We start from the raw sequence: 25,750 nt of genomic DNA, 5'->3' as shown, positions 1-25,750 counted from the left end.
GAGTTGTACGGTTTGATAGCCACAGGGAAGAAGGATCTCCTGTGGCGTTCTGTTCTGCATCTTGATGGAATCAGTCTGTTGCTGAAGGTGCTCCTCAGGTTGACCAGTGTGTCATGCAGGGGGTGAGCTGTATTGTCCAGCATGCTCCGCAGTTTGAGGAGCATCCTCCCCTCCAAGACCATCTCCCATGAATCCAACTCCATTGGCCTTCATCAGTCAGAGTACTGAGTATCGAGGGATGGCGTATCATTCGGCCTATCAAGTCCACCCAACCCCCCACATAATAAAAACACTAAAGATACACTAAAACATACAAATAAAACAGACTATAAACAACAAAAGAAGAAAGGGATGAGGCAGGCTGTTGGCGAGGCTGCCACCTACGGCACCACCCGGTGGAGAGTTATATAAAACATTGGTGAGGCCACATTTAGAGTATTGTGTCCAGTTTTGGGCACTATGTTGTATTAAAGATGTTATTAAGCTGGAAAAGATGCAGAAAAGATTTACAAAGATGTTGCCAGGACTTGAGGGCTTCAGCTATAGGGAGAGGTTGAGCATCCTAGGCCTTTATTCCTTGGAGCGCAGGAGGAGGAGAAGTGATCTTGTAGAAGAGTACAATATCATGAGAGGAATAGATCGGCTAAAGTAACAGAGTCTCTTGCTTAAAGTAGGGGAATCGAGAACCAAAGGGCGTAGGTTTACGGTGAGGGGGAACGATTTAATAGGAATCTGAGAGGTAACATTTTTACACAGGGGGTGGTGGGTGTACGGAATGAGCTGCCGGAAAAGGTAGTTGAGGCAAGGTTTAAGAAACATTTTTTGAGAAACATTTAGGGGGAAATTCAAAGGGGCATGGGCCAAATGCAGGCTGATGCGACTAGTGTAGATGGGACATGTTGGTCAGTGTGGGCAATGTTGGGCCGAAGGGACTCTTTCCACTATGACTCTATAACTTCTAGAGTCATAAGTTCATGTTATTGGAGCAGAATTAGACCATTCGGCCTATCAAATCCACTCCGCCATTCAATAATGGCTGATCTATCCTTCCCTCTCAACCCCATTCTTCTGCCTTCTCCCCATAACCTTTGACACCCGTACTAATCACGAATGTCAATCTCTGCCTTAACAATATCCATTGACTTGGCCTCCACAGCCGTCTTGTGGCAATGAATTCCACAGATTCACCACCCTCTGACTAAAGAAATTCCTTCTTAACTCCTTTCTAAAGGTACGTCCTTTTACTCTGAGGCCATGGCCACTGGTCCTAGACCCTTCCACCAGTGGAAACATCCTCTCCACATCCAAATGTGGTGTCAAAATAGTTTGTTATAGAATCTTGCAGGATAGAAAAAGGATATGTGGCCCATCATGTCAATAAGGAGCTATCCATTAGTAACACTCCTTCTTGGTATCTTCCTACCATTATGTGAATTGGAAATTTAGTTTAGTTTAGTTTAAGCCCCTGAGTCCGCAATCCCCGCACACTTACACTATGCTACCACACGCTATGGACAATTTACAATAATGCCAAGCCAATTAACCTCCAAACCTGTACGTCTTTGGAGTGTGGGAGGAAACCGGAGATCCCAGAGAAAACCCATGTAGGTCACGGGGAGAACGTACAAACTCCGTACAGACAGCACCCGTAGTCAGGATTGAACCCGGGTCACCGGCACTGAAAGGGCAGCAACTCTCCCGCTGCGCCACCTTGCCGCCCTGAATGCTTACATTTGCCAAACAGGGCGGCACGGTGGCGCAGCGTTAGAGTTGCTGCCTTACAGCGCCTACAGTGCCAGAGACCCGGGGTCGGTCCCAACTACGGGTGCTGTCTGTATGGAATTTCTACATTCTCCCCGTGACCATGTGGGTTTTCTCCGAGATCTTCGGTTCCTCCCACACTCCAAAGACGTACAGGATTGTAGGTTAATTGGCTTGATATAAATGTAGATTGCCCCTACTGTGTGTAGGACGGTGTGGGGATGACTGTTCGGTGCGGGCTCGGTGGGCCAGAGGGCCTGTTTCCACGCGTTATCTCTAAACTAACTGAAATAACTCATCTAAACTAAATTTGATGGGATTGGCTCTAAAAGATGTAGCAAGCCTTGGGAATGGAGGCTGTGATTGCTGGGGTTTCTGCTTCTCTGTTGGGTAGCTGTGATTGAAACAAACTGTGTGCCTGACACACAGCTAAGAAGAATTCATGTCACTGCCTCCATAGATTTCCACCTTCAGCTACGAAGTTATGAATAGCAGCTTAAATGCACATAGTTGCCTGGAAATGGAAGCAGTTTCCGTGGAAACAATTATATGAACCAAAGCAGTTTGCATATCGCAGGAACTTAGAAGCAGCTCAGAAATATAATCATCCTTCTGATGAAATGGAATGAAATTCTTTCTGTCTGTAGTTTTGGTCAAGCTGTCCAACGGATTTCTGCTTTTCTAATATTTCAATGCGTCATTAAAGTTACCAATTGGAGAAGATTTACCCAGAAAAAGGATAATTGGTTCATTTCCTTCTGGTTTAGGTTTATTATTGTCTTGGGTACCGAGGTACAGTGAAAACCTTTGTATTGCATGCTGTCCAATCAAATCAGATAATGCTGTACATAAGCACAATCAAGCCAAATTCAAGTACAATGGGTAGAGCAAAGGGAAAGATACAGAGTGCGGAATATAGGTGTCAGCAGTATACGCATCAGTTCCATATACAAAGTCACATGTCCTCAATAGGGTAGAGGTGAATCGGACAGTACCCTTCTTATAGAAGCCTGATAACAGAGGGGAAGACACTGTTTTGTTTAGTTTAGTTTAGAGAAACAGGCCCTTCAGCCCACCGAGTCCACGCCGACCAGCGATCCCCACACATTAACACTACACTACACACACTAGGGACAATTTTTTACATTTATACCAAGCCAATTAACCTCCAAACGTGTACGTCTTTGGAGTGTGTGAGAAAACCGAAGATCTCAGAGAAAACCCACGCAGGTCACTGGGAGAACGTACAAACTCCGTACAGACAAGCACCCGTAGTCAGGATCGAACTTGGGCCTCTGGCGCTGAAAGGCAGTAGCTCTACTGCTATGCCGCTGTGCTGCCCCGTGTTCCTGAGTCTGATGATGCCACTTTCAATTTTCTGTACTTTCGACCATCGGAAGCAGGGAGAAGAAGGAATGACCCGGGTGGGATGAGTCTTTGATTATGCTGGCTGCTTTTCCCAGGCAGCGTGGTGTGTAGATTGAATCAATGGTGGAGAGTCTGGTCTGTGCGATGGAATGGGCTACATCCATAGCTCTGATTCACTCTGTGTCAGGAAGCTTTGGCTTCAAGCCTCACATCACAAATTTGAGTGTAATAGATTAGATTGGTCATCCTGATCTAAAATGGAGAGATCAGCTGAGTAATGTAAACTTCTTCAAAGTAGCCATACTTTGTGGATATTTCACAATGGAGCATTCATTTAATGGAGCATTCATTTAATGGTTCAACGGTGCTTTCTTTGTTACATGTGCAACTGCACAGTGAAATTCTCTTTGCATATTTACACATGTGGGCGCCGCCATGCTTTGGCGCCATTTCCACAAGTCCAAAGTCCGGTCGACCCACGCGCTTGATATACTGGAGCGGATCCCAATCCAGGAAAGCCCCAGGCTCCTGCAGGGCCTTCCCTCCATCGCCCGCAAACCAACGTCCCTCTCCTCGCCCCGCTATCTTTGTGCTCCAGGGGTGCCTCCTGCAGCCGAACCAAAAGGCGCTGGAGAAAAATGGAGACAAGGAACTAGGGAAAAAAAATAATCGCACAAATTTTCAGTACACTTATGAAAGAATTTAGTACAGTTTCATTTTTAGTTTAGCTTATTGTCACGTGTACTGGGCTGCAGTGAAAAGTTTTTTCACTTGAATGTGAATCATTTAGAGATTGCTCTTCCCACCCTTCCTCCAGCTGTGTGTTTAGCTGAGCTCTACGCTCATTAAGATGAAGGACGTTAGATCTGGTATTTCTTTGTTGTAGTCATGAGCACTAACATGCCAACTAACATGTTACATAAAGAAAAATATGTCTTTGTTTCCACTCCATTGGACTGGTTTAGTCTAAAGCATTCCATTTCCAACATCAACCATCATTCTGACTTCTCTATTTGAAGTTGGCTCAGAACTTACTTTGAGCTCAAATTCTAAGTTGAAAGGATAATGTACAAATGCCGTGTATTATGATTCTTTGGCTGAGTATCGTTTCAGTACAAAATATTTTGAATAACCTGGATAGCAAATATTTTCTTTGGATCTCAGTTATATTAGTTGAGCTGAGATTTATGAGAGTATAAGTGTAGGAAGGAACTGCAGATGCTGGTTTAAACCGAAGATAGACACAAAAAGCTGGAGTAACTCAGCGGGACAGGCAGCATCTCTGGAGAGAAGGAATGGGTGATGTTTCGGGTCGAGACCCTTCTTCAGACATAACATTTTTTTAATGCCCTCAGTGCTGGTTATCTACATGTTCACCAGAAGATATAAAATTAGACCAACCTTAGTAGAGTTTTGAAGTGGTTATCAGAGACGCAAAGAGAGGAATGGTGGTCTGGAAACTGTTTAGTTATTTGAGTTTATGTAGGCTTGAAACAATCTCAGTCATTTAGCATGGTGCGTCTTTGAAAGGTATTTGATGCACCATGGAAAAATGTTTCAGTAGTGATGTGGACAGCTGTTATTCTGCTTCAAGCAAAGGGAAAAAAACCCAAGTGCACTTAAAAGCTTATGGTCGATGAGTCCCAGTACAAATTCTCTTCAATCGATGTATGCAAGATAGGGTGACTTGGGCTAGGAAGTCGTGGGTAAAATGTCAGCACAAGGAACTGCAGACGCTGCAACCTTCCATACAACACAAAGTGCTGGAGTAACTCAGCAGGTCAGGCCGCATCTCTGGAGGAGTCCCGACCCAAAACATCGCCTGACCATGTCCTGCAGTAATGCTGCCTGATCCGCTGAGTTACTCCAGTACATTGTGTTCTATGCAAGTCCTGGGTAAAATTACCAGAACATAAAATGACTTCAAAAAATGCACTGTGCCTTCTCTTTCCATCTTATTAATCTAATCATGTCAGGATAACTCTCGTGCGCTTAGTCTCACAGCAGCAAGTTCCTCATTGTGACCACTCTATAGGTTACGATGTTAGAGGGCAGCACAATGGCGCAGTGGTGGAGTTGTTGCTTTACAGCATCAGAGACCCAAGTTCTATCCTGACTCTGGGTGCTGTCTGTGTGGAGTTTGAATGTACTCCCTGTGGTGGACAGCGTTGGTTTTCTCCAGGTGCTCCGGTTTCCTCCCACACTTAAAAGATGCTTGGGTTTGTAGTTAATTGGCTTGGTTAAAAACGTTGTAAATTGTCCCTCGTGTGTAGGATAGTGCTAGTTTACGGGGTGAGCACTGGTTGGCGAGGACTCGGTGGTTTCTCAGCGGTATCAATAAAGTCTAAAGTTTTCTTTAATCCTCTCTTGAATTAATTCGTGCCCACCTTTACTTCTAACTCCTACTTCTAGAGTTGAATTTTCTACGTCGATTGAACACTCTCATAATTGGGTCACCGTTAAATCTTCTATTTGCTCAGCTGAAGAACTCCAGGCTATTTGTTCTTTGTTCTTGTTCTTAGTCCTTTTCCAGTGCCTCTGTATCCTCTTTATATTGTGGAGAACAGAGCCCCTAAGAGTTCTTGATCAAATGCTCTATATAAATTTAATATGAATTTGCAGCTTTTCAATTCTATCCCTCTGGACCTGAAACACAGTACTTTGTTTGCATTTTGATGGCCTCATTAACCCGCGGCACAATTTTTATTTTGTTTATGATCTGTGCCTAGGGATCCCTTGGTTTACCACCGTATGGAGTCATTTGCTAAGGGAATCCTGATGTAATTGTCACCAAATTTGTGTGAAGAGTGGGAGTGAGGGAGGTTGCAGTGGGAGTGGGCTGGGCTGCAGTTTTAGGTTTAGTTTAGTTTAGAGATACAATGTGGGACAACTCAGAGGGACAACCGTGTCCGCACCGACCAGCGATCCAACGTTTCCAGAGTTGGGATAGAGCAAAGTTTAACAACAAAGGATTTACAGATACACCCCGACCTCAGCAATAGGCAACTTACCTAAACTCATACTTAACGTAAACAATTCAGTACTCCGTCCCTCGTGTAGTCAAGGCAGTTTGTAATGCTCTCTAGTCTTTGCCATTTCCACCCTGTGAAAAAAAGGTTCTGATATAATAAAAGAATAGATGTGAATGGAGTGGAGAATGAGCTTTGTACGGTGAAGGGGTTGCAGATTTGGGCTGTGTGACAATATTACAGCAAGACACCGACTGCAGAGCTGCTGATAAATTAAACCAGCACCACTGACCGAGGAGAGCATCAGCTCGAGAAACAGGTCGAAGAAGAAAATCATAATTATGTAGATATTAGGGAATAAAATATTCTGTTGCTATTGAAATTAGAAATTGATCCTGTTATGAATTCAACGCTGCAAGCAGCATGGTAATTATTAAATACGGACGCCATGGTGGCACAGCGGTAGAGTTTCTTCCTCACAGCGCCAGAGACCTGCGTTCGATCCTGACTATGGGTGCTGTCGGTACGGAGTTTGTACGTTCTCCCCATGACCTGCGTGGGTTTTCCCCGAGAACTTCGGTTTCCTCCCGCACTCCAAAGGCGTACAGATTTGTAGGTTAATGGCTTGGTATAAATGTGAAAATTGTCCCTCGTGTAGGGTACTGTTAATGTGCAAGGATCGCTGGACGGTGGGGACTCGGTGGGCCAAAGGGCCTGTTTCTGCGCTGTACCTCTAAACTAAACTAAACTAGACAGAGTAAAATAACAGAGGCATTTCTTTGACAATGGGTGGTGAGAGCAGGCATTGAGGGGGATGGTTCTGGGATGCCTGAACTAACTGTTGAGCCTTCCCGAGGTGTCGTGGGCCAAACTCAATGAAACGCCAGTGAAGGGAGGTGCCCACTTGATAACCCCAATGTTACACTGGCATTTACACACCTGGGTTTTATTGTCCCAGAGTTTAACTGTGGAAAGGCATTAAAGATTCTCACATGGCATTGGGATTGGGTTTCTTGGTTAAACATTTAGTTGGGTCTCAACCCAAAACGTCACCTATTCCTTTTCTCCTGACCCTCTAAGTCTGACCCGCTGTGTTACTCCAGCTTCTTGTTTAGTTTAGAGATACCGCGCGGTAATCATAATCATAATTATACTGTATTAGCCAAGTATGTTTTGCAACATATGAGGAATTTGATTTGCCGTACAGTCATACCAATAAAAAGCAACGAAACACACAAAATACATTTTAACATAAACATCCACCACAGTGACTCCTCCACATTCCTCACCGTGATGGAAGGCGACAAAAAGAAGTTCAATCTCTTCCCTTCTGTGTTCTCCCGCGTTCGCGGGCCTCGAGCTTCCTAACAGGCCCTTCGGCCCACCGAGTCTGCACTGACCAGCGATGCTCGCACGTTAACACCACCCTACACACACTAGGGACAATTTTACATTTATACCAAGCCAATTAACCTATAAACCTGGAGTGTGGGGGGAAACCAAAGATCTCGGAGATAACCCACGTAGGTCACGGGGAGAAAGTACAAACTCTGTACAGACAAGCACCCGTAGTCAGGATCGAACCCGGTCTCTTGCCCAGTATCTGCAGTTCCTTCCTACACATTTAGCTTGTGTGTTTGTTAACATGTAGGCAGCTTATTACTGCAAAAAAAAATTGGTTATTGTCTTTTAGCATAAATGTATACAGGTACTTTACATGCTACTTTTCCATAGGGCTTGGTTTTCTTGGTTGAGCGCTAATCCTGGTGTTACAGCACGAGTACTTTGTGTTTTAATAGTAGAGGCATTTGTGAAATAACAGAGGCATTTCTTTGACAATCACATGCGAAAGGCACTGGGGAACTGAACATAGACACAAAATGTTGGAGAAACTCAGCGGGACAGTCAGCATCTTTGGAGAGAAGGAATGGGTGGTGTTTCGGGTCGAGACCCTTCTTCAGACTCAAGGGAACTGAATGTTTTACAAGGACCTCTCTCCTTATAGATGCTTTGTGGACTTCAGTAAAACAAATGAAAAGCAATTGCAAAAGCCAATTTCCCAGCAGCTTTGTGTGGTCGCATTGTGGGCTGAGTCACGCCCATTGTAATCGTACACGCCGCTTCATTGGAAAAATTCCATCTGCTTTTTATACCTTTGAGAAAGCACTCAGTTACAAACAGCTGTTGTTAAACAGTTGTGTCCTTTTGACATCTTCTGAAAGACATTCACTATGTTTTACTTGTCCTTGACATTCTCACTTACAGCAAAGTGCCTCATATCTCTGAGGACCAGAGTGATTAAGTAACCTTAAGCCTAGACCATTGAATTTTTGAAGTCTATATCAGGATACCGGCATTTGGGTGAAGGTTGGCATTTATCTGCCTTCCATTGTTGCCCAGGAGCTGGAAATGGATTATCGCCAGAGATAAGGGCACGCTGAGCGATTGGCCAGGCCGTTGGGTAGGTAGCCAAGAGTCAATACATGCTTTTAGAGATACAGCATGGAAACGGCCCACTGAGACCACGCCGACCAGCCATCACCTGTACCCACCGAGACCACGCTGACCAGCCGTCACCTGTTCCCACCGAGACCACGCCGACCAGCCATCACCTGTACCCACCGAGACCATGCCGACCAGCCATCACCTGTACCCACCGAGACCACGCTGACCAGCCGTCACCTGTTCCCACCGAGACCACGCCGACCAGCCATCACCTGTACCCACCGAGACCACGCTGACCAGCCGTCACCTGTTCCCACCGAGACCACGCCGACCAGCCATCACCTGTACCCACCGAGACCACGCCGACCATTGATCACCCGTTCACACTAGTCCTATGTTAATCCATCTCTTTGCATCCACGCCCTATGCACCAAGAGCGATTTACAGAGGGTAATTGACCAATAAACCCGCCCGTCTTTGGGATGTGGGAAGAAACCCGGAGGAAACCCACGCAGTCACGGGGAGCACGTGCAAACTCCACGCAGAGAACACCCGAGGTCAGGATCAAACCCGGGTCTCTGGCGTTATGAGGCAGCGGCTCTTCCAGCTGCACCACTGGGCTCCCCATGTGCCACTGGGCTGCCCATGTGCCACTGGGCTGCCCATGTGCCACTGGGCTGCCCATGTGCCACTGCGCTGCCCATGTGCCACTGGGCTGCCCATGTGCCACTGGGCTCCCCATGTGCCACTGGGCTGCCCATGTGCCACTGGGCTGCCCATGTGCCACTGGGCTGCCCATGTGCCACTGGGCTGCCCATGTGCCACTGGGCTGCCCATGTGCCACTGGGCTGCCCATGTGCCACTGGGCTCCCCATGTGCCACTGTGCTGCCCATGTGCCACTGGGCTCCCCATGTGCCACTGGGCTGCCCATGTGCCACTGGGCTGCCCATGTGCCACTGGGCTGCCCATGTGCCACTGGGCTGCCCATGTGCCACTGCGCTGCCCATGTGCTACTGGGCTCCCCATGTGCCACTGGGCTCCCCATGTGCCACTGGGCTGCCCATGTGCCACTGGGCTGCCCATGTGCCACTGCGCTGCCCATGTGCCACTGGGCTCCCCATGTGCCACTGGGCTCTCCATGTGCCACTGTGCTCCCCATGTGCCACTGGGCTCTCCATGTGCCACTGTGCTCCCCATGTGCCACTGGGCTCCCCATGTGCCACTGCGCTGCCCATGTTTCATTACCATGGAGGTGTTTTAGAATCATAGAGTCGTGCAGCCCTGAAACGGGCCCTTCGTCCCACCACGTCCATGTTGACCTTCTTGCACAGTTACATTGATCCCTCTTCCCTTCCCTTCGTCTTTATCCATTGTCTCCATTGAAGGTGGTACCCCTTTGCCCGAGCATTGGTTTTGCAGGCTCAGATTGCTTTAGTCTATCTGAACCATTGTTCCAATGGTACAAGCAATGGTTGAATCATTAGATGGGCTGGGAGATGGAGGTTTGCTGGCATTTGGGGTGTGTGGGTGGGAATCGAGGGTGGAGAAAGAGATGTGTAAAAGCCAAGTCCAATGTCCAAACTCCACCAGATGCAGTTGAATGGTGTGGAACCATGGCTGATAGTTCCTTAAATCAGGGATATTGTATGTACTCTGATTAAAGTTCACAAGGATGTTACCAGGATGGCACAGAGCAGCACAGTGATGAAGCGGTAGAACTGCTGCCTTATTGCCCCAGAGCTCCAAGTTCGATCCTGACTACGGGTGTTGTCTGTACGGAGTTTGTACGTTCTCCCTGTGATCACATGGTTTTTCTCCGGCTGCTCCGGTTTCCACCCACACTCCAACGACGTAAAGGTTTGTAGGTTAATTGGCTTTGGTAAAATTGTAAATTGCCCCCAGTGTGTGGGATAAAGTTACTGTACAGGGTGATCGCCGGTCGTTGCGAACTCTGTGGGCCAATGGGCCTGTTTCTGCACTGTACCTCTATAAAATCTAAAGACTCGAGGGCCCTAGCTACAAGGATAGGCTGGGCAGGCTAGGACCTTATTCCTTGGAGTACAGGACGAGGAATGATCTTGTAGAAATGTATAAAATCATAAAGGGGATAGATGGAGTGAATGCAGTGAGTCATTTAGGGGAATCAAGAACCGGAGGACCTCGGTTTAAGATGAGTGGGGCAAGATTTAATGGGAACCCGAGGGGCAACTTTTACACTCAAAGGGTGGGGCATATATGGAACAAGCTGCCAGGGGAAGTAATTTAGTTTAGTTTAGAGATACAGAGTGGAAACAGGCCTTTTGGCCCACCGAGTCCACACCGACCAGCGAACCCCACGCATTAACACTACCCTACGCACTAGGGACAATTTACATTTATACCAAGCCGATTAACCTATAAACCTGTACATCTTTGGAGAGTGGGAGGTTGTTGAGACAGGTATTCTAAGACAATTATAAAAAACACTCGGACAGGAACATGGATAGGAAAGGTTCAGCGGCATATGGACCAAGTACAGGCAAGTAGGACTTGCTTAGATGGGGCATCTTGGTTGGTATGGACAAGTTGAGCTGAAGTGACTGTTTCCATGCTGTGTGACACTATGACTCTACGACTCTGTTAGTGCAGCTTAAAGTTACTTAACTGAGAACAAAATGGACTCTACAACCTACATGGTGCAGCGGTAGAGTTGTTGCCTTACAGCACTTGCAACACGGGAGTTCCGGGTTCAATCCTGACTACGGGTGCTGTCTGTACAGAGTTTGCACGTTCTCCCTGTGACCGCGTGGGCTTTCTCCGAGATCTTCGGTTTCCTCCCACATTCCAAAGACGTACAGGTATGTAAGTAAATTGGCTTGGTATAAGTGTAAATTGTCCCTAGTGTGTGTAGGATTGTGTTAATGTGCATGGATCGCTGGTTGGAGCAGACTCGGTGGGCCAAAGGGCCTGTATCTGTAAACTAAAAAAAAACAAATATAGTTGTACAGTCACCCAGTGATCGTCAGGAAACTTGGTCAGGAAGTGCAGTTGCATAAGTTCCTGCAGGGAACAAGGATGAAACTCATTGTTAATGTTTGTTAACATAAATGTTTTTAAACTTTCGAGATACAGCGCAGAAACAGGCCCTTCAGCCCACCCACCCCGACCATCGATCACCCCTACACTAGTACTATCCTACACACTAGGGACAATTCACAATTTCACAGAAGCCAATTAATCTACAAACTCGCATGTCTTTGGCGTGTGGGAGGAAACCGGAGCACCTGGAGAAAACCAGCGTGGTCACAGGGAGAACGTACAAACTCCATACAGACATCGCCCGTAGTCAAGATGGAGCCCAGGTCTCTGGTGCTGTGAGGCAGCAACTCTACCGCTGCGCCATCGTGCACCCTCATTCATAAAGGAAAATTCAGCAGGATTTATTCATCTGGTTTCAATAAATTAAGTAGTTCAAAGTCGTAAAGCATTCCAGCCAAATCTTAGGAATGTTATCGTCAGGGAGTGGGGGCCCAGATGTTTGGCAACAGGAATGTGATTTCAAGTTGTTTGGGATTTCTGAGAGGCCCATGACGTGAAATATTGAGAGTTCCTGAAGATCAAGGGGCTTGAGTGTCCGACATTCACACCTTCCCGCATGGAGCTTCGTGGTACGGCGGCTTTACTGAAGTTAGGGGTGGAGAGAATCGAAGATGCAAGACATTGTGAATGGTATCATGAGAACAGGCTCGTATAAGAGACCCAGGAGAGGAGGTGGCTTGGTCTGTTTTCAAGAATGGAAAGAGTTGCTGCCTTACAGCGCCAGAGACCCGAGTTCGGTCCTGACTATGGGTGCTGTCTGTACGGAATTTGTGTGTTCTGCATGTGATCGCATGGGTTTTTTCTAGGTGCTCCGGTTTCCTCCCACACTCCAAAGACTTACAGGTTTGTAGGTTAATTGCTTTCAGTAAGGATTGTATGGATTGTAAATTGTCCCGTGTGTACGATAGTGCTAATGTACGGGGATGTCTGGCCGACATGGACTCTGTGGGCCGAAGGGCCTGTTTCCCTGCTGTATCTCTAAACTAAACTAAATCTCTTCTCACAGTCCGTAAGGCTCTGTACAACTGAACGTTGATGTAGATAATCAGAGGGACAAAATGCAGACTGCTGGAGGAACTCAGAGGATCAGTGGGTGGGGACCTAGATGATGGGCAACAGGAATGTGATTTCATTCATGAGATACAGTGCAGAAACAGGCCCTGCAGCCCACCGAGAGACAACTTTACAATTTTTATTGAAGCCAATTAACCTACAAACCTGCACGTCTTTGGAGTGTGGGAGGAAACCGGAAGACCCGGAGAAAACCGACGCGGTCACAGGGAGAACATACAAACTCGATACAGACGGCACCCATTGTTAGGATCGAACCCGGGTATCTGGCGCTGTAAGGCAGTAACTCTACCGCTGCGCCACCGGGCCAGGCATGCCGCCCGACCTTTTACACGGACCCAGAGGGCCTTGGCTCCACATCTCATGCACTGGGGTTTGGCTTAGATGTGAAGAATGGCCGCTGAGGTGAGCAACGGGAAGGAAGCTGTTGCCGGTGAAAGTACATGGAACAGGAGCCTCCAGGAATGGCGGAGGAGATAACGTTATTGCAACTTGCTTCAAAAGAAAGGTTTTCTTTAAACCAAGCAACCATGTCCTCCTCACAGATGTTTGCAAAGCACATTTACGCCCGTGGGAAGGTGTTTATTTAGTTCATAGGCTGAACAGAAACATAATGCAAACGGCATTTTCTGCTGTAAACAAACCTTATCTCCTCCAAATGTATTCAGCCGAGGGTGCAGAGTTGTCAAGGAGATGACTGTTGACTGCATGGGACCGGCTGCGGCAGACTAGATACATCAGTCATCAGTTGCAAAGTTGCTGCACTGATGTAGGGTTGGGGAGAAGAAACTTGATCTTTTTCCCTCGGTTCAGTTTAGTTTATCATTGTCACGTATAGCGAGGTACAGTGAATATCCTTTACGTGGCATGCTATCCAGTCAGCGGAAAGACTATACGTAATTACAATCAAGCTGTCCACAGTGTACAATAAAGGGTGCAAGGTTTAGTGCAAGATAAAGTCCGGTAAAATCCGATTAAAGATAGTCCGAAGGGGTAGATGGTAGGTCAGGACCGCTCTCTGGTTGTTGATAGGATGGTCCAGTTGCCTGATAATAGCTGTGAAGAAACTTTCCCTAAATCTGGAGGTGTGCGTTTTCACACTTCTGCACCTCTTGCCTGATGGGAGCGGGGAGAAGAAGGAGTGGCCGGTGTGCGACTCGTCTTTGATTATGCTGGTGGCCTTGCTGAATTGTAAATGGAGTCAATGGAAGGGAGGTTGGTCTGTGTGATGGTCTGGGCTGCGTCCACAACTCTCCGCAATCTCTTGCAGTCTTGGATGGAGCTGTTCCCAAACCATGTGCGTGGTGCATCTTGATACAATACTTTCTACGGTGCACCCGCAGATGTGGGTGAGGGTTGTCAGGGACTTGCCGAACTTGCAGAAGACGGAGGACTGGACTATCCAACGGAAGTGCTTTAAAAGCACTCTTTGTCATTCTTATATTAATTAACCATGAGGACATCGTCAATTGCTTTTGCACTTCATAAAACAAATCTCTTGCAATAAATATCTATTAGGCTAAGTAAAAAGCATGTTGGTTTATGACTATTTCAATTAGACTTTGTGACAACTCAGTTAATTGAAAGTTGCTTGCTCCTCACCATTCTACCCAAGCCAGTAGAGTTCAGATCTCTGAATCACAACAACCAACCCATTACACACCAATGCCATTTAGTTCTCCAATTTGAAGTAATACCCCTTAACCTCTCTCTCATTCCTGTGCCCCCCTGTCCCAGTGCATAGCTATTTCTCCCACTGTCCCGCTCTTCTTTCCCCTCTTCCCCCACTCTGACCCCTTTCATCTATGTCCCTCCGTCTGGCTTTACATTTCCATTCCTCAGCCAACTGAACCGTCGTCTCACCAGCTAGCTTGCGGTCCTAACCTCCCATCTGCCTCATTGGAGACCTGTGAACTATCTTTAATCGAACTTTATTAGTTTTTTAGTTTTGAGCTACAGCGCGGAAACAGGCCCTTCAGCCCAATCGGGTCCACGCCGACCAGCGATCCCCGCACATTAACACTATCCTACACAGACTAGGGACAATTTTTACATTTACCAAGCCAATTTGCCTACATACCTGCACGTCTTTGGAGTGTGGGAGGAAACCAAAGACCACGCAGGTCATGGGGTGAACGTACAAACTGTACAGATAGCACCCGTAGTCGGGATCAAACCCGGGTCTCCGGCACTGCAAGAGATGTAAGGCAGCAATTCCACTGCTGCGCCACCGTGCAACTCTTTATCATGGACTTTATTGGATATTATATTTATTGGACTTAATCATGCACTTAATGTTGTACCCTTTATCCTTTGTGGTCTGTGGAGTCTTTGATTGTATTCGTGTATAGTCTTTTTAACTGGACAGCACGTAAACAAAAACTTTTCACTGTACCTCGGTACACATTACAATAATAAACTAAACTAAACTGGATTAGTAAAGGTGTTGGGGATCATGGGGCAAAGGCAGGAGAATGGCATTGAGAGGGAAAGATAGACCAGCCATGATTGAGCGGCAGAGTAGACCTGATGGGCCGATTGGCCTAATTAGACAATAGACAATTGACAATAGGTGCAGGAGTAGGCCATTCGGCCCTTCGAGCCAGCACCACCATTCAATGTGATCATGGCTGATCATTCTCAATCAGTACCCCGTTCCTGCCTCCCCATACCCCCTGACTCCGCTATCCTTAAGAGCTCTATCTAGCTCTCTCTTGAATGCATTCAGAGACTTGGCCTCCACTGCCTTCTGAGGCAAAGAATTCCACAGATTTACAACTCTCTGACTGAAAAAGTTTTTCCTCATCTCCGTTCTAAATGGCCTACCCCTTATTCTTAAACTGTGGCCCCTGGTTCTGGACTCCCCCAACATTGGGAACATGTTTCCTGCCTCTAATGTGTCCAACCCCTTAATAATCTTATATATACCCCTTAATGATCTTATAAGATCCCCTCTCATCCTTCTAAATTCCAGTGTATACAAGCCTAGCCGCTCCAGTCTTTCAACATACGGCAGTCCCGCCATTCCGGGATTAACCTGTTAAACCTACACTGCACGCCCTCAATAGCAATTCTGCTCCTAGAACTTACGAACTTATAAAACTAAACTAAACTAAACCGAAGCAAACCTGTAAAGCGTTCACTCAATTTAAGAAGAACTTTATCGTGGAAATTTCCGTTAAACCATGAATCTCAGTGTTCAGAAACTCACTCAAAACACACTCTTCATTGGGAACCAAAGGTTCATATAGGTTTCCAGCACAGAAGAACCTCATTTGAAACATTGTTTTTTTTTCTTGGAACAAACTAAAGATAATCCCACTGGCTTTCTGTCCCACAAAAGCCCAGTAATTTATGCTTCAAATATTTTTCTTCCTTTAAAAAATACACTCGTCTCTACCTCGTGATTCCCTGTGGCAAATCATTGCACGATCGAACAACTTTTGCTAATAAAGGCATCGTTCATAACTGCGCTGCTCATTCTCTTAATGACAATCCTAATGATGGATGCAATCATCTTTCCTTTTTCACCCCATCCAAACAATTCATGATTAAAAACATTATTAAATAAAACTCCAATGATTAAATTCCTGCTCCAGCTGAAATTGTTCTTGTAGCTTTACGTAACTGCTGGTTACAATGTCAGTCCACTGTGTGGCTTCTGTGATTTTAACATCGTTTCCCTGTTGGGGCTTTTAAAACTACGACGCACTCCCAGGACTGTCTAACCTGCACCAATTTAGACACAAGGAACTGCAGATGCTGGTTTACAAAAGAAGGCACAAAGTGAGGATTACATGATTACAATCAAGCCGCCCACAGTGTACAGATTCAGGATGAAGGGAATAACGTTTAGTGCAAGATAAAGCCCAATCAAGTCTGATTAAAGACAGTCCGAGGGTCTCCAATGAGGTTGATGATGGGTCAGGGCCGCTCTCTAGTTGTTGGTGGTACAGTTCAGTTGCCTAATGACAGCCGGGAAGAAACTGTCCCTGAATCTGTAGGTGTGCGTTTTCACACCTCTACCTCTTGCCCGATGGAAGAGGGGTGAAGAGGGAGTGTCCAGGGTGAGACTTGTCCTTGATTATGCTGCCATCAGTACTACAGTAGGCTACCGAGCATTGGTTAGGTAGTGGGAATTTGTAGTTATTAATAGAACGCAGAACAGTACAGCACAGGAACCGGTCCTTCAGCTCACAGTGTCTGTGCCGTAACATGATGTCAAGGTAAACTAATCTCCGCCAGCATCCCTCCGTTTCCTGCAAATCCATGTGCCTATCTAAAACCCTCGTAAACGCCACTCTTGTATGTGCCTCCACCACCACTCCTGGCAGCACGTTCCAGGCACACACCACTCTCTGTATAAAAGAACGCCTCACATATCTCCTTTAAACTTTGCCCCTCAGTCCGAAGAAGGGTCAGGACCTGAAATGTCACCCATTCCTTCTGTCCAGAGATGCTGCCTGTCCCGCTGAGTTACTCCAGCATTTTGTGTCTACCCTCTCACCTTAATGCTATGTCCTCTATTGTTCAGCATTTCTACCCTAGGAAGAAGGTTCTGCCTGAATACCCTATCTATGCTTCTCATAATTTTATATACTTCTATCAGGACTCCCCTCAGCCTCTGACCTTTCAGAGAAAACAATCCACGTTTGTCCAACCTCTCCTTCGAGAACCTCTCCTGGACTGCTTGTGTGCTGCCTCTGTGCTGCTTTTGGCCCGTGATATTTTCCAAAGCGTTCCTGGCTGTATCTACAGAGATATTTTACCACACATCTTTTAGTTTAGTTTAGTTTAGAGATAAAGCTTAGACACATGCCCTTCGGCCCACCGAGTCCGCGCTGATCAGCGATCACCCGTCCACTAGTTCCGTCCTGCACGCTAGGGACAATTTACAGAAGCCAATTTACCTACAAATCTGCACGTCTTTGGAGTGTGGGAGGAAACTGGAGGAAAACCCACGCAGGTCACGGGGCGAACGTACAAACTAACTCCTACAGACAGCACCCGTAGTCAGGATGGAGCCCGGGTCTCTAGCGCTGTAAGCAGCAACTCTACCGCTGCGCCACTGAGCTGCCCTATGTGCAGGTTATATGCAGATAGATAAGTGATGGTCTTGGCACCATGTCTGGCACGGACATTTTGGGCTAAAGGGTCTGTTCTTGTGCTGTACTGTTCCATGCTCTATTTCAGTTTAAAGATCCGTTGTCAGAAATGGGAAACAAAGAAAACATTTGTTTTGTTGCTGTCTTTAATTTGTTAAGTGTCCTCATAGTTGCTCCTATATACTCATATAGCCCACAGCTCAGTAATGGGAGCTTCTCGGTGGACTAGTGGGATAAATTTTAATCACAGTGCATGAGGTTGCTATAATGTGAGGAGATCATGATACCATGTCAAAGCTAAGAGAAGAACAAAGTCTACTGGGATTACATTGTATGTCGTGTTAATACCCTTGGATTTGAAAGTCATTTGCAATGAAAACGTTTCCAGAAATGTCAATATCCTGTCATTTCCTCAGTGAGTGAAGACTGTGAATAGTTTCTCACTCATCACAGTGGCAGATGCACCTGATGTACATTGTTTTGTGAGTTGTAACGATTCACTCGTACCCTTGGCTAAATGAGTGCGGTGAAAAGCAAGGTTTATCTGAATTGTTTTAGTTCAGGTTTTAAAGAGACACAGCATGGAAGCAGGCCCTTCGGCCCACCATGTCTCGTGATGCTTGAACTGAACTGTACACAAAAAATGAATTTCACTGTACCTCGGTACATGTGACAAATCGAGTGCCATACGGTACTATACCGAGTCCATGCCGATCATCGGTCACCCGCTTACACTAGTTCCATGTCATCCCAATTTCGTATCCCATACTCCTACGGGCAATTTATAGAGGCCAATTAACGAACAAACCTGCACGTCTTTGGGATGTGAGAGGAAACCGGAGCGCCCGGCAAAAACCCATGAGGTCACAGGGAGAATATGCAAACTCCAAACAGGCAGCACCTGAGGTCAGGATCAAGCCCGGGTCTCTGTCACTGTGAGGCAGCAGCTCCACCAGTTGTGCCATCGTGCCGCCCAAAAGCAACACTCTGATAGTTTACAAGAAGTTCCTCCGAGATGCGTCTCTCAGTCTCCAAGAGTTTGAAAAGTTTGTTATTATCGAACTCTGCTGGTCTTAGTTTAGACTCGTGACAAGGTTGAACAAATGGAAGTTATCAAAGTCTTTATTGCTTGATACACAACAATGATAGTTTTCTTCAAGATAATGTGTATCATCAGACCCATACAGAGCCTTACGAGGAAATAAATAGAGCACTTGCTTTAAAGAGAAAAATACATTAACACAACAGTACCACAGACAATGAACATCTGATATTATTACAAAACATAACACTCATTTTCCCACCAGTCTCCGCACTCTTATCTGATAAGGATATTGTTATTAGTTGTTAAGATTCCTGTATTCTTTGGTGAATTCTCTTTAATAAAACACAATGTCAGAACTCAACTATCCCGGGCATGCCACTATCTGATTTCAGACGTACAGCAGGTGTTTCCAATCTGCGCCTGTGTAAATCCTACCACCAGGGTAGCTTTAATTAAATTAAATTTAACCTACTAGCTGAATAAAGTCAATGGGGTGGCATGGTGGCGCAATGGTAGAGTTGCTGTCTTACAGCGCCAGAAACCCGTGTTCGATCCAGACTACGGGTGCTGTCTGTACGGAGTTTGTACGTTCTCCCTGTTTTCTCCAGTTGCTCCGGTTTCCTCCCACACTCCAAAGACGTGCAGATTTGTAGATTGATTGGCTTCTGCAAAATTGTAAAAATCGTCCCTAGTGTGTAGGATAGTGCTAGTGTATGGGGATCGCTGGTTGGCGCAGACTCGGTGGGCCGAAGGGCCTATTTCCACACTGTATCTCTGAAGTTTAAAGTCAAAGTAGGGACATAATTCATCTTTCTCTCCCGAGATGCTGCCTGACCTGCTGAGTTACTCCAGCATTTTGTGAATAAATCGATTTGTACCAGCATCTGCAGTTATTTTCTTATACATAATTCATCTTTTTGAGAATCAAGGTGGAGGTTGGGCTTGGTCCCAGTGAAGGTCCTTATTTTGCCCTGGGAGTCCCATACACCAAAATGCAACAATATTCTCCACTTTGGCTCTTCTTTCTAACCTGGCGCATTTTCTCCACAGATAGCGACATCGGGTGGAACGCTCCCTCCTGTCAGCACGCTGACCGCCCTGCACGGGCTGCACCACAACCCGCACACTGTGGCCCCACAGACCCAGAACCTCATCATGGCTTCCTTGCCAAGTGTCATGGCCATTGCACCCAGCGACTCAACCTGTCTCTCACCAACACTGGCTAACGGAGGAGCTTCGGCACTGGTCATTGGTAAGTAGGCGGGCAGTTGCTGCAGTGGATGGGATACTTGCTGGAACCAAGTCATGGAGGGACACCAAATTGGAACAAAGACCTCAGTCCTCCAAGTCCATCACTGACCATTAAGCACCTATTTTTACACTAATCCTCCATTGAGCCCATTGTTTTCTCAACACATTTTCATCAACTCCCACTCACCTACTGACTAAAGACATCAATGCTGGTAAATTTGCAGCAACAAATTAACCTCCCCAACAGTGGAGGCATGGTGGTGCAGCAGTTGAGTTGCTGCCTCACAGCGCCAGAGACCCGGGTTCCATCCTGACTACGGTTGCTACAGTTACGGAGAGAAGGAATGGGTGACGTTTCGGGTCGAGACCCTTCTTCAGACTGACCTGCGTGGGTTTTCTCTGAGTGCTCCGGTTTCCTCTCACATAACAAAAAACCTGCAGATTTGTAGGTTAATTGGCTTCTGCAAATTGTGCCTCGTAAGCAGGATGGAACTAATGTATGGGTGTTTGCTGGTTGGCACGGACTCGGTGGGCTGAAGGACCTAGTGCCACGTTGTACCTGTAAACTAAACTAAACTAAACCTGCATGCTTTCTGGATGCAGGTGAAAACTGGAGCACCCAGAGGAACCCACGCAGTCACAGGGAGAAGGTGGGTGAACTCCACACGTAGAGCGCCAGAGGTCAGGATTGAACCGTGTTTCTACAGCTGTGACACAGCAGCTGTGCTCCACTGTGCCGTTCATAAAGTTGGCACAAGGACGATGCAGATACTAGTGGATGGATAAATGGCTAAAATGATTCACATTTGTTCAGGATCATGCATATCTCTAATAGGCTTAGTTTAGTTTAGAGGCACAGTGTGGAAACAGGCCCTTCGTCCCACCGAATCCACGCCGACCAACCCATTCACACTAGTTCTATGCTATTCCAGTTTCGCATCCTGCACACTCGGATAAGAAACTGTTTCAGAAACATTTAGACAGGTACATGGATAGGACAGGTTTGGAGGGATATGGGCCAAACGCAGGCAGGTGAGATTAGTGTAGCAGGGACATCTTGGCTAGTGTGGGCAAGTTGGGCCAAAGGGCCTGTTTCCACGCTATATCACTCTATGACTCCATGACTCGGGGCAATTCACAGAGGCCAATTAACCTACAAACCTTTGTCTACAATATGTGTTAAATTAGAATTTATTAATGCGGCCCTTGGTTCCATTTCTGTGGAACGCGTCAGTTTGAAAGGTTGCCTAACACAGATATTTTTTGTTGTGCTTTCAGGTCTCGCCACGACTCAGGCCCAGAATGTTCCGGTCATTAACAGCGTGGGCAGCAGCCTAACGACCCTTCAACCCCTCCAGATTCCCCAGCAACTGCATGCCCACCACCAGCAGCCTCTCATGCACCAGGTCCAAGGGCACATGGCCCAGAGCTCATTCATGGCTACAATGGCACAGCTGCAAAACCCACACGGTGAGTGTCTTTTGTTTAATCTCATTCACTTCAGTTAGGTTTATTGTCACAGTGAAAAGCTCCTTCCAGTCAGCGGAAAGACAATACATGATTGCAATGGAGCCATTTACAGTGTATAGATACACGATAAGGGAATAAAGTTTAGTACAAAGTAAAGCCAGCAGAGTCCGACGTTCAAGAGGGTTGCTGCATCAAAAACAGTCCACAAGACCGTAAGACATAGGAGTCGAATTAGGCCACTCGGCCTTCGAGCAACGACATTATATTCAAGGGCTGGTAGAGCTATGGAGATATGAAGAGACGTCTTGAAAACATCTACCTGCTCACAGGCGATACCCAAGATCTTGGTTATTGCAAGGTCCAAGAAAGACGCAACAAATGGGCGTGATGGTAGAGTTGCTGCCTACATCATACTTTCAAAGGTTTCCATTCACATCAACTCCAATTTTGCAGGATTAATGGAAGCAGGAGAAATGCAGTGACTGGGTTAATATATGATGAGCGTTTGACGGCACTGGGCCTGTGCTCACTGGTTGACAGACAGAAAGCAAAGAGTGGGGATAAATGGGTCCCTTTCGGAATGGCAGGCAGTGACCAGTGGGGTACCGCAAGGTTCGGTGCTGGGACCCCAGCTATTTACGATATACATTAATGACTTAGACGAAGGGATTAAAAGTACCATTAGCAAATTTGCAGATGATACTAAGCTGGGGGGTAGTGTGAATTGTGAGGAAGATGCAATAAGGCTGCAGGGTGACTTGGACAGGTTGTGTGAGTGGGCGGATACATGGCAGATGCAGTTTAATGTAGATAAGTGTGAGGTTATTCACTTTGGAAGTAAGAATAGAAAGGCAGATTATTATCTGAATGGTGTCAAGTTAGGACGAGGGGGAGTTCAACGAGATCTGGGTGTCCTAGTGCATCAGTCAATGAAAGGAAGCATGCAGGTACAGCAGGCAGTGAAGAAAGCCAATGGAATGTTGGCCTTCATAACAAGAGGAGTTGAGTATAGGAGCAAAGAGGTCCTTCTACAGTTGTACCGGGCCCTGGTGAGACCGCACCTGGAGTACTGTGTGCAGTTTTGGTCTCCAAATTTGAGGAAGGATATTCTTGCTATGGAGGGCGTGCAGCGTAGGTTCACTAGGTTAATTCCCGGAATGGCGGGACTGTCGTATGTTGAAAGGCTGGAGCGATTGGGCTTGTATACACTGGAATTTAGAAGGATGAGGGGGGATCTTATTGAAACATATAAGATAATTAGGGGATTGGACACATTAGAGGCAGGAAACATGTTCCCAATGTTGGGGGAGTCCAGAACAAGGAGCCACAGTTTAAGAATAAGGGGTAGGCCATTTAGAACGGAGATGAGGAAGAACTTTTTCAGTCAGAGAGTGGTGAAGGTGTGGAATTCTCTGCCTCAGAAGACAGTGGAGGCCAGTTCGTTGGATGCTTTCAAGAGAGAGCTGGATAGAGCTCTTAAGGATAGCGGAGTGAGGGGGTATGGGGAGAAGGCAGGAACGGGGTACTGATTGAGAGTGATGAGCCATGATCGCATTGAATGGCGGTGCTGGCTCGAAGGGCTGAATGGCCTACTCCTGCACCTATTGTCTATTGTCTATTGTCTATTATGACGCGAGATCTCATTGAAACTTACCGAATAGTGAAAGACCTGGATAGAGTGGATGTGGAGAGGATGTTTCCACTAAATGAGGGAGTATAGAACCAGAGGCCATAGCCTCAGAATAAAAGGACGTACCTTTACAAAGGAGATGAAAAGGAATTTCTTTAGTCAGAGGGTGGTGAATCTATGGAATTCATTGCCTCTGACGGCTGTGGAGAATAATCTACTGGGTGTTTTTAAGGCACAGATTCACATATTCTTGATTAGTACGGGTGTCAGAGGTTATGGGGAGAAGGCAGGAGAATGGGGTTGAGAGGGAAAGATAGATCAGCCATGATTGAATGACGAAGTAGACATGATGGGCTGAATGACATAATTCTGCTCCTAGAACTCGTGAACTCATGAACAATTCCTCCCTTCCCACATTCAGAGCATTGCTTTCCTTTGATATCCTCGAATCACCAACAGCTACCCCGAAGTAATTTTTCTCTGTAGTAAGGTACCTGCAGTAAAGATCTTCTCAAGCAGCTAATGGGGTCATTAGACCTGATGAATGACTGCAAACTCGACAGAAATTGTCAATTAAAGGCAGCCTCGTGGGCTTTTGTTTTAAAGTGCTCAGTATTCCCAACATTAGTAAACATTGCAAGTGCATGAAAACTTAATAGCATCACTTGGAGCATTAAAGGCACATATTTGGTGCTACTCTACCAGAGGACTAGATTCTTCTTTCAAGGGGCAGCACAGTGGCACAGCGGCAGAGTTGCTACCTTACAGCGCCAGAGACCCGGGTTCGACCCTGACTACAGGTGCTGTCTGTACTGAGTTTGCACATTCTCCCCATAACCTGTGTGGGTTTTCTTCGGGTGCTCCGGTTTCCTCCCACGCTCCAAATACGTACTGGTTTGTAGGTTAATTGGCTTTGGTAAAATTGTAAATTGTCCTAGTGTGTGTAGGATAATGTAGGTGTGTGGGGATCGCTGGTCGGCGTGGATTCGGTAGGCAGAAGGGCGTGTCTCGACCCAACTTCACCGGTTGGCGTGGCTGTTGTGGCAGCCGACAGGACGCGCTCGGTCACTGCGGTGCTCCCTCTCCTCTCACCCATTGCTGTCGCCATTTCCCACTCCACCGCCGCCCCTTCCTCCTTCTCCCTCAGGTGAGGAGGGAGAGGACGAGTGGACAAAGTGACGGGAGAAGGAGACTGAGCGAGGCCTGTCAGTGGCAGTGGCCTGCAGAAAACACCGTCCCCAGGGGCTATAACGTGAGCCGTAACAACACAGCCGCATCAACCAGATTGTGTGGTGGATGAAGCAGGGCTCGCTGGTGCACCTTGTGAGTTTGGGGTGATGGCGGCGGGTCCATCTGCTGTAACTGGAATCCATTATAAAGCGGTCCATCAAAATGAGGATTCACTCTATGTGAAATTATGAATGGCTTAGATAGGGTAGACAGTCAGAATCTTTTTCTCAGGATGGAAAAATCAAATTATCGAGAGCATAGTTTAGTTTAATTTAGTTTGGTTTATTATTGTCACGTGTGCCGAGGTGTAGTGAAAAGCTTTGCTTTGTGTGGTACCCATTCAAAGAAAATGGCACGGTAGCACAGTGGTAGAGTTGTCACCTTACAGGGCCAGAAACCCAGGTTCAATCCTGACTACTGGATCTGTCTGCTGTCTGCACAGACTTTATGCATTCTCTCCGTGACCGGGTGGATTTTCTCCGAGTGCTCAGGTTTCCACCCACACTCCAAAGACGTTGAGGTTTGTAGGTTAATTTGGCTTTGGTGTGTAGGATTGTGCTCGTATACAGGGATTGCCGTTTGGTCTGGACTAGGTGGGCCGAAAGACCTGTTTCCCTGCTATGTCTAAATTGAACTAAACAAAAGTAAAAGACGATACATGATTATATTCAAGCCGTTCACGGATAAAGGATAAGGGATACAACATTTGGAGCAAGATAATGTGCAAGTCTGATAAAGTTCGATTAAAGATAAAGATATTAGAGTATTAAAGATAGTTCAAAGGTCTCCAAAGAGGTAGCTGGGAGGTCAGGATGTAGCCCTGTTCATCACACAAACAAGCCTTTCCAACCATTGACTCCATCTGCACTTCATATTGCCTCGGTCAAGCATTATCAAGGACCATCTACAGCCTGGTCATTCTCCCTTCTCCCCACTCCTACTGTGCAGAAGATACAATTGTATGAAAGCACTCCAAAGACATACAGGTATGTAGATTCATTGACTGGGTAAATGTAAATATTGTCCCTAGTGTGTGTAGGATAGTGTTAATGTGCGGGGATCGCTGGGCGGCGCGGACTCGGTGGGCCGAAGGACCTGTTTCCGCGCTGTATCTCTAAAATCTAAAAAAAATATTAAAAATATATCACCAGGTTCAGGAACAGCCTCTTCCCCGATGTTATCAGTCTACTAAATGGATCTCCCATAAGTTAAGGGAGTAGTCTCAATCTCCCAACCTACCCCTTTGAATTTATTTTAACCCGCACTTTCTGCACTAGGCTGTAACACAATATTCTGCATTTATGTATTTTTCTTTTTGCACTACCT

General features: G+C 46.5%; 1 protein-coding gene across 1 annotated transcript in view; it reads left to right on the top strand.

The window, feature by feature from the left end:
• The window catches only part of hnf1a (HNF1 homeobox a), a 92,624-nt gene that overhangs the window by 35,686 nt on the left and 31,188 nt on the right, over positions 1-25,750 (top strand). The window contains exons 6-7 of the mRNA XM_078421450.1: positions 19,894-20,095; positions 21,373-21,564. Of these exons, the coding sequence (XP_078277576.1) occupies positions 19,894-20,095; positions 21,373-21,564 (394 nt within the window). The remainder of the gene's footprint in view (positions 1-19,893; positions 20,096-21,372; positions 21,565-25,750) is intronic.

This window comes from Rhinoraja longicauda, chromosome 25, assembly GCF_053455715.1.
Source record: "Rhinoraja longicauda isolate Sanriku21f chromosome 25, sRhiLon1.1, whole genome shotgun sequence".
Classification (NCBI taxonomy): Eukaryota; Metazoa; Chordata; class Chondrichthyes; order Rajiformes; family Arhynchobatidae; genus Rhinoraja; species Rhinoraja longicauda.
This window is presented reverse-complemented; position numbering and strand designations above follow the sequence as displayed.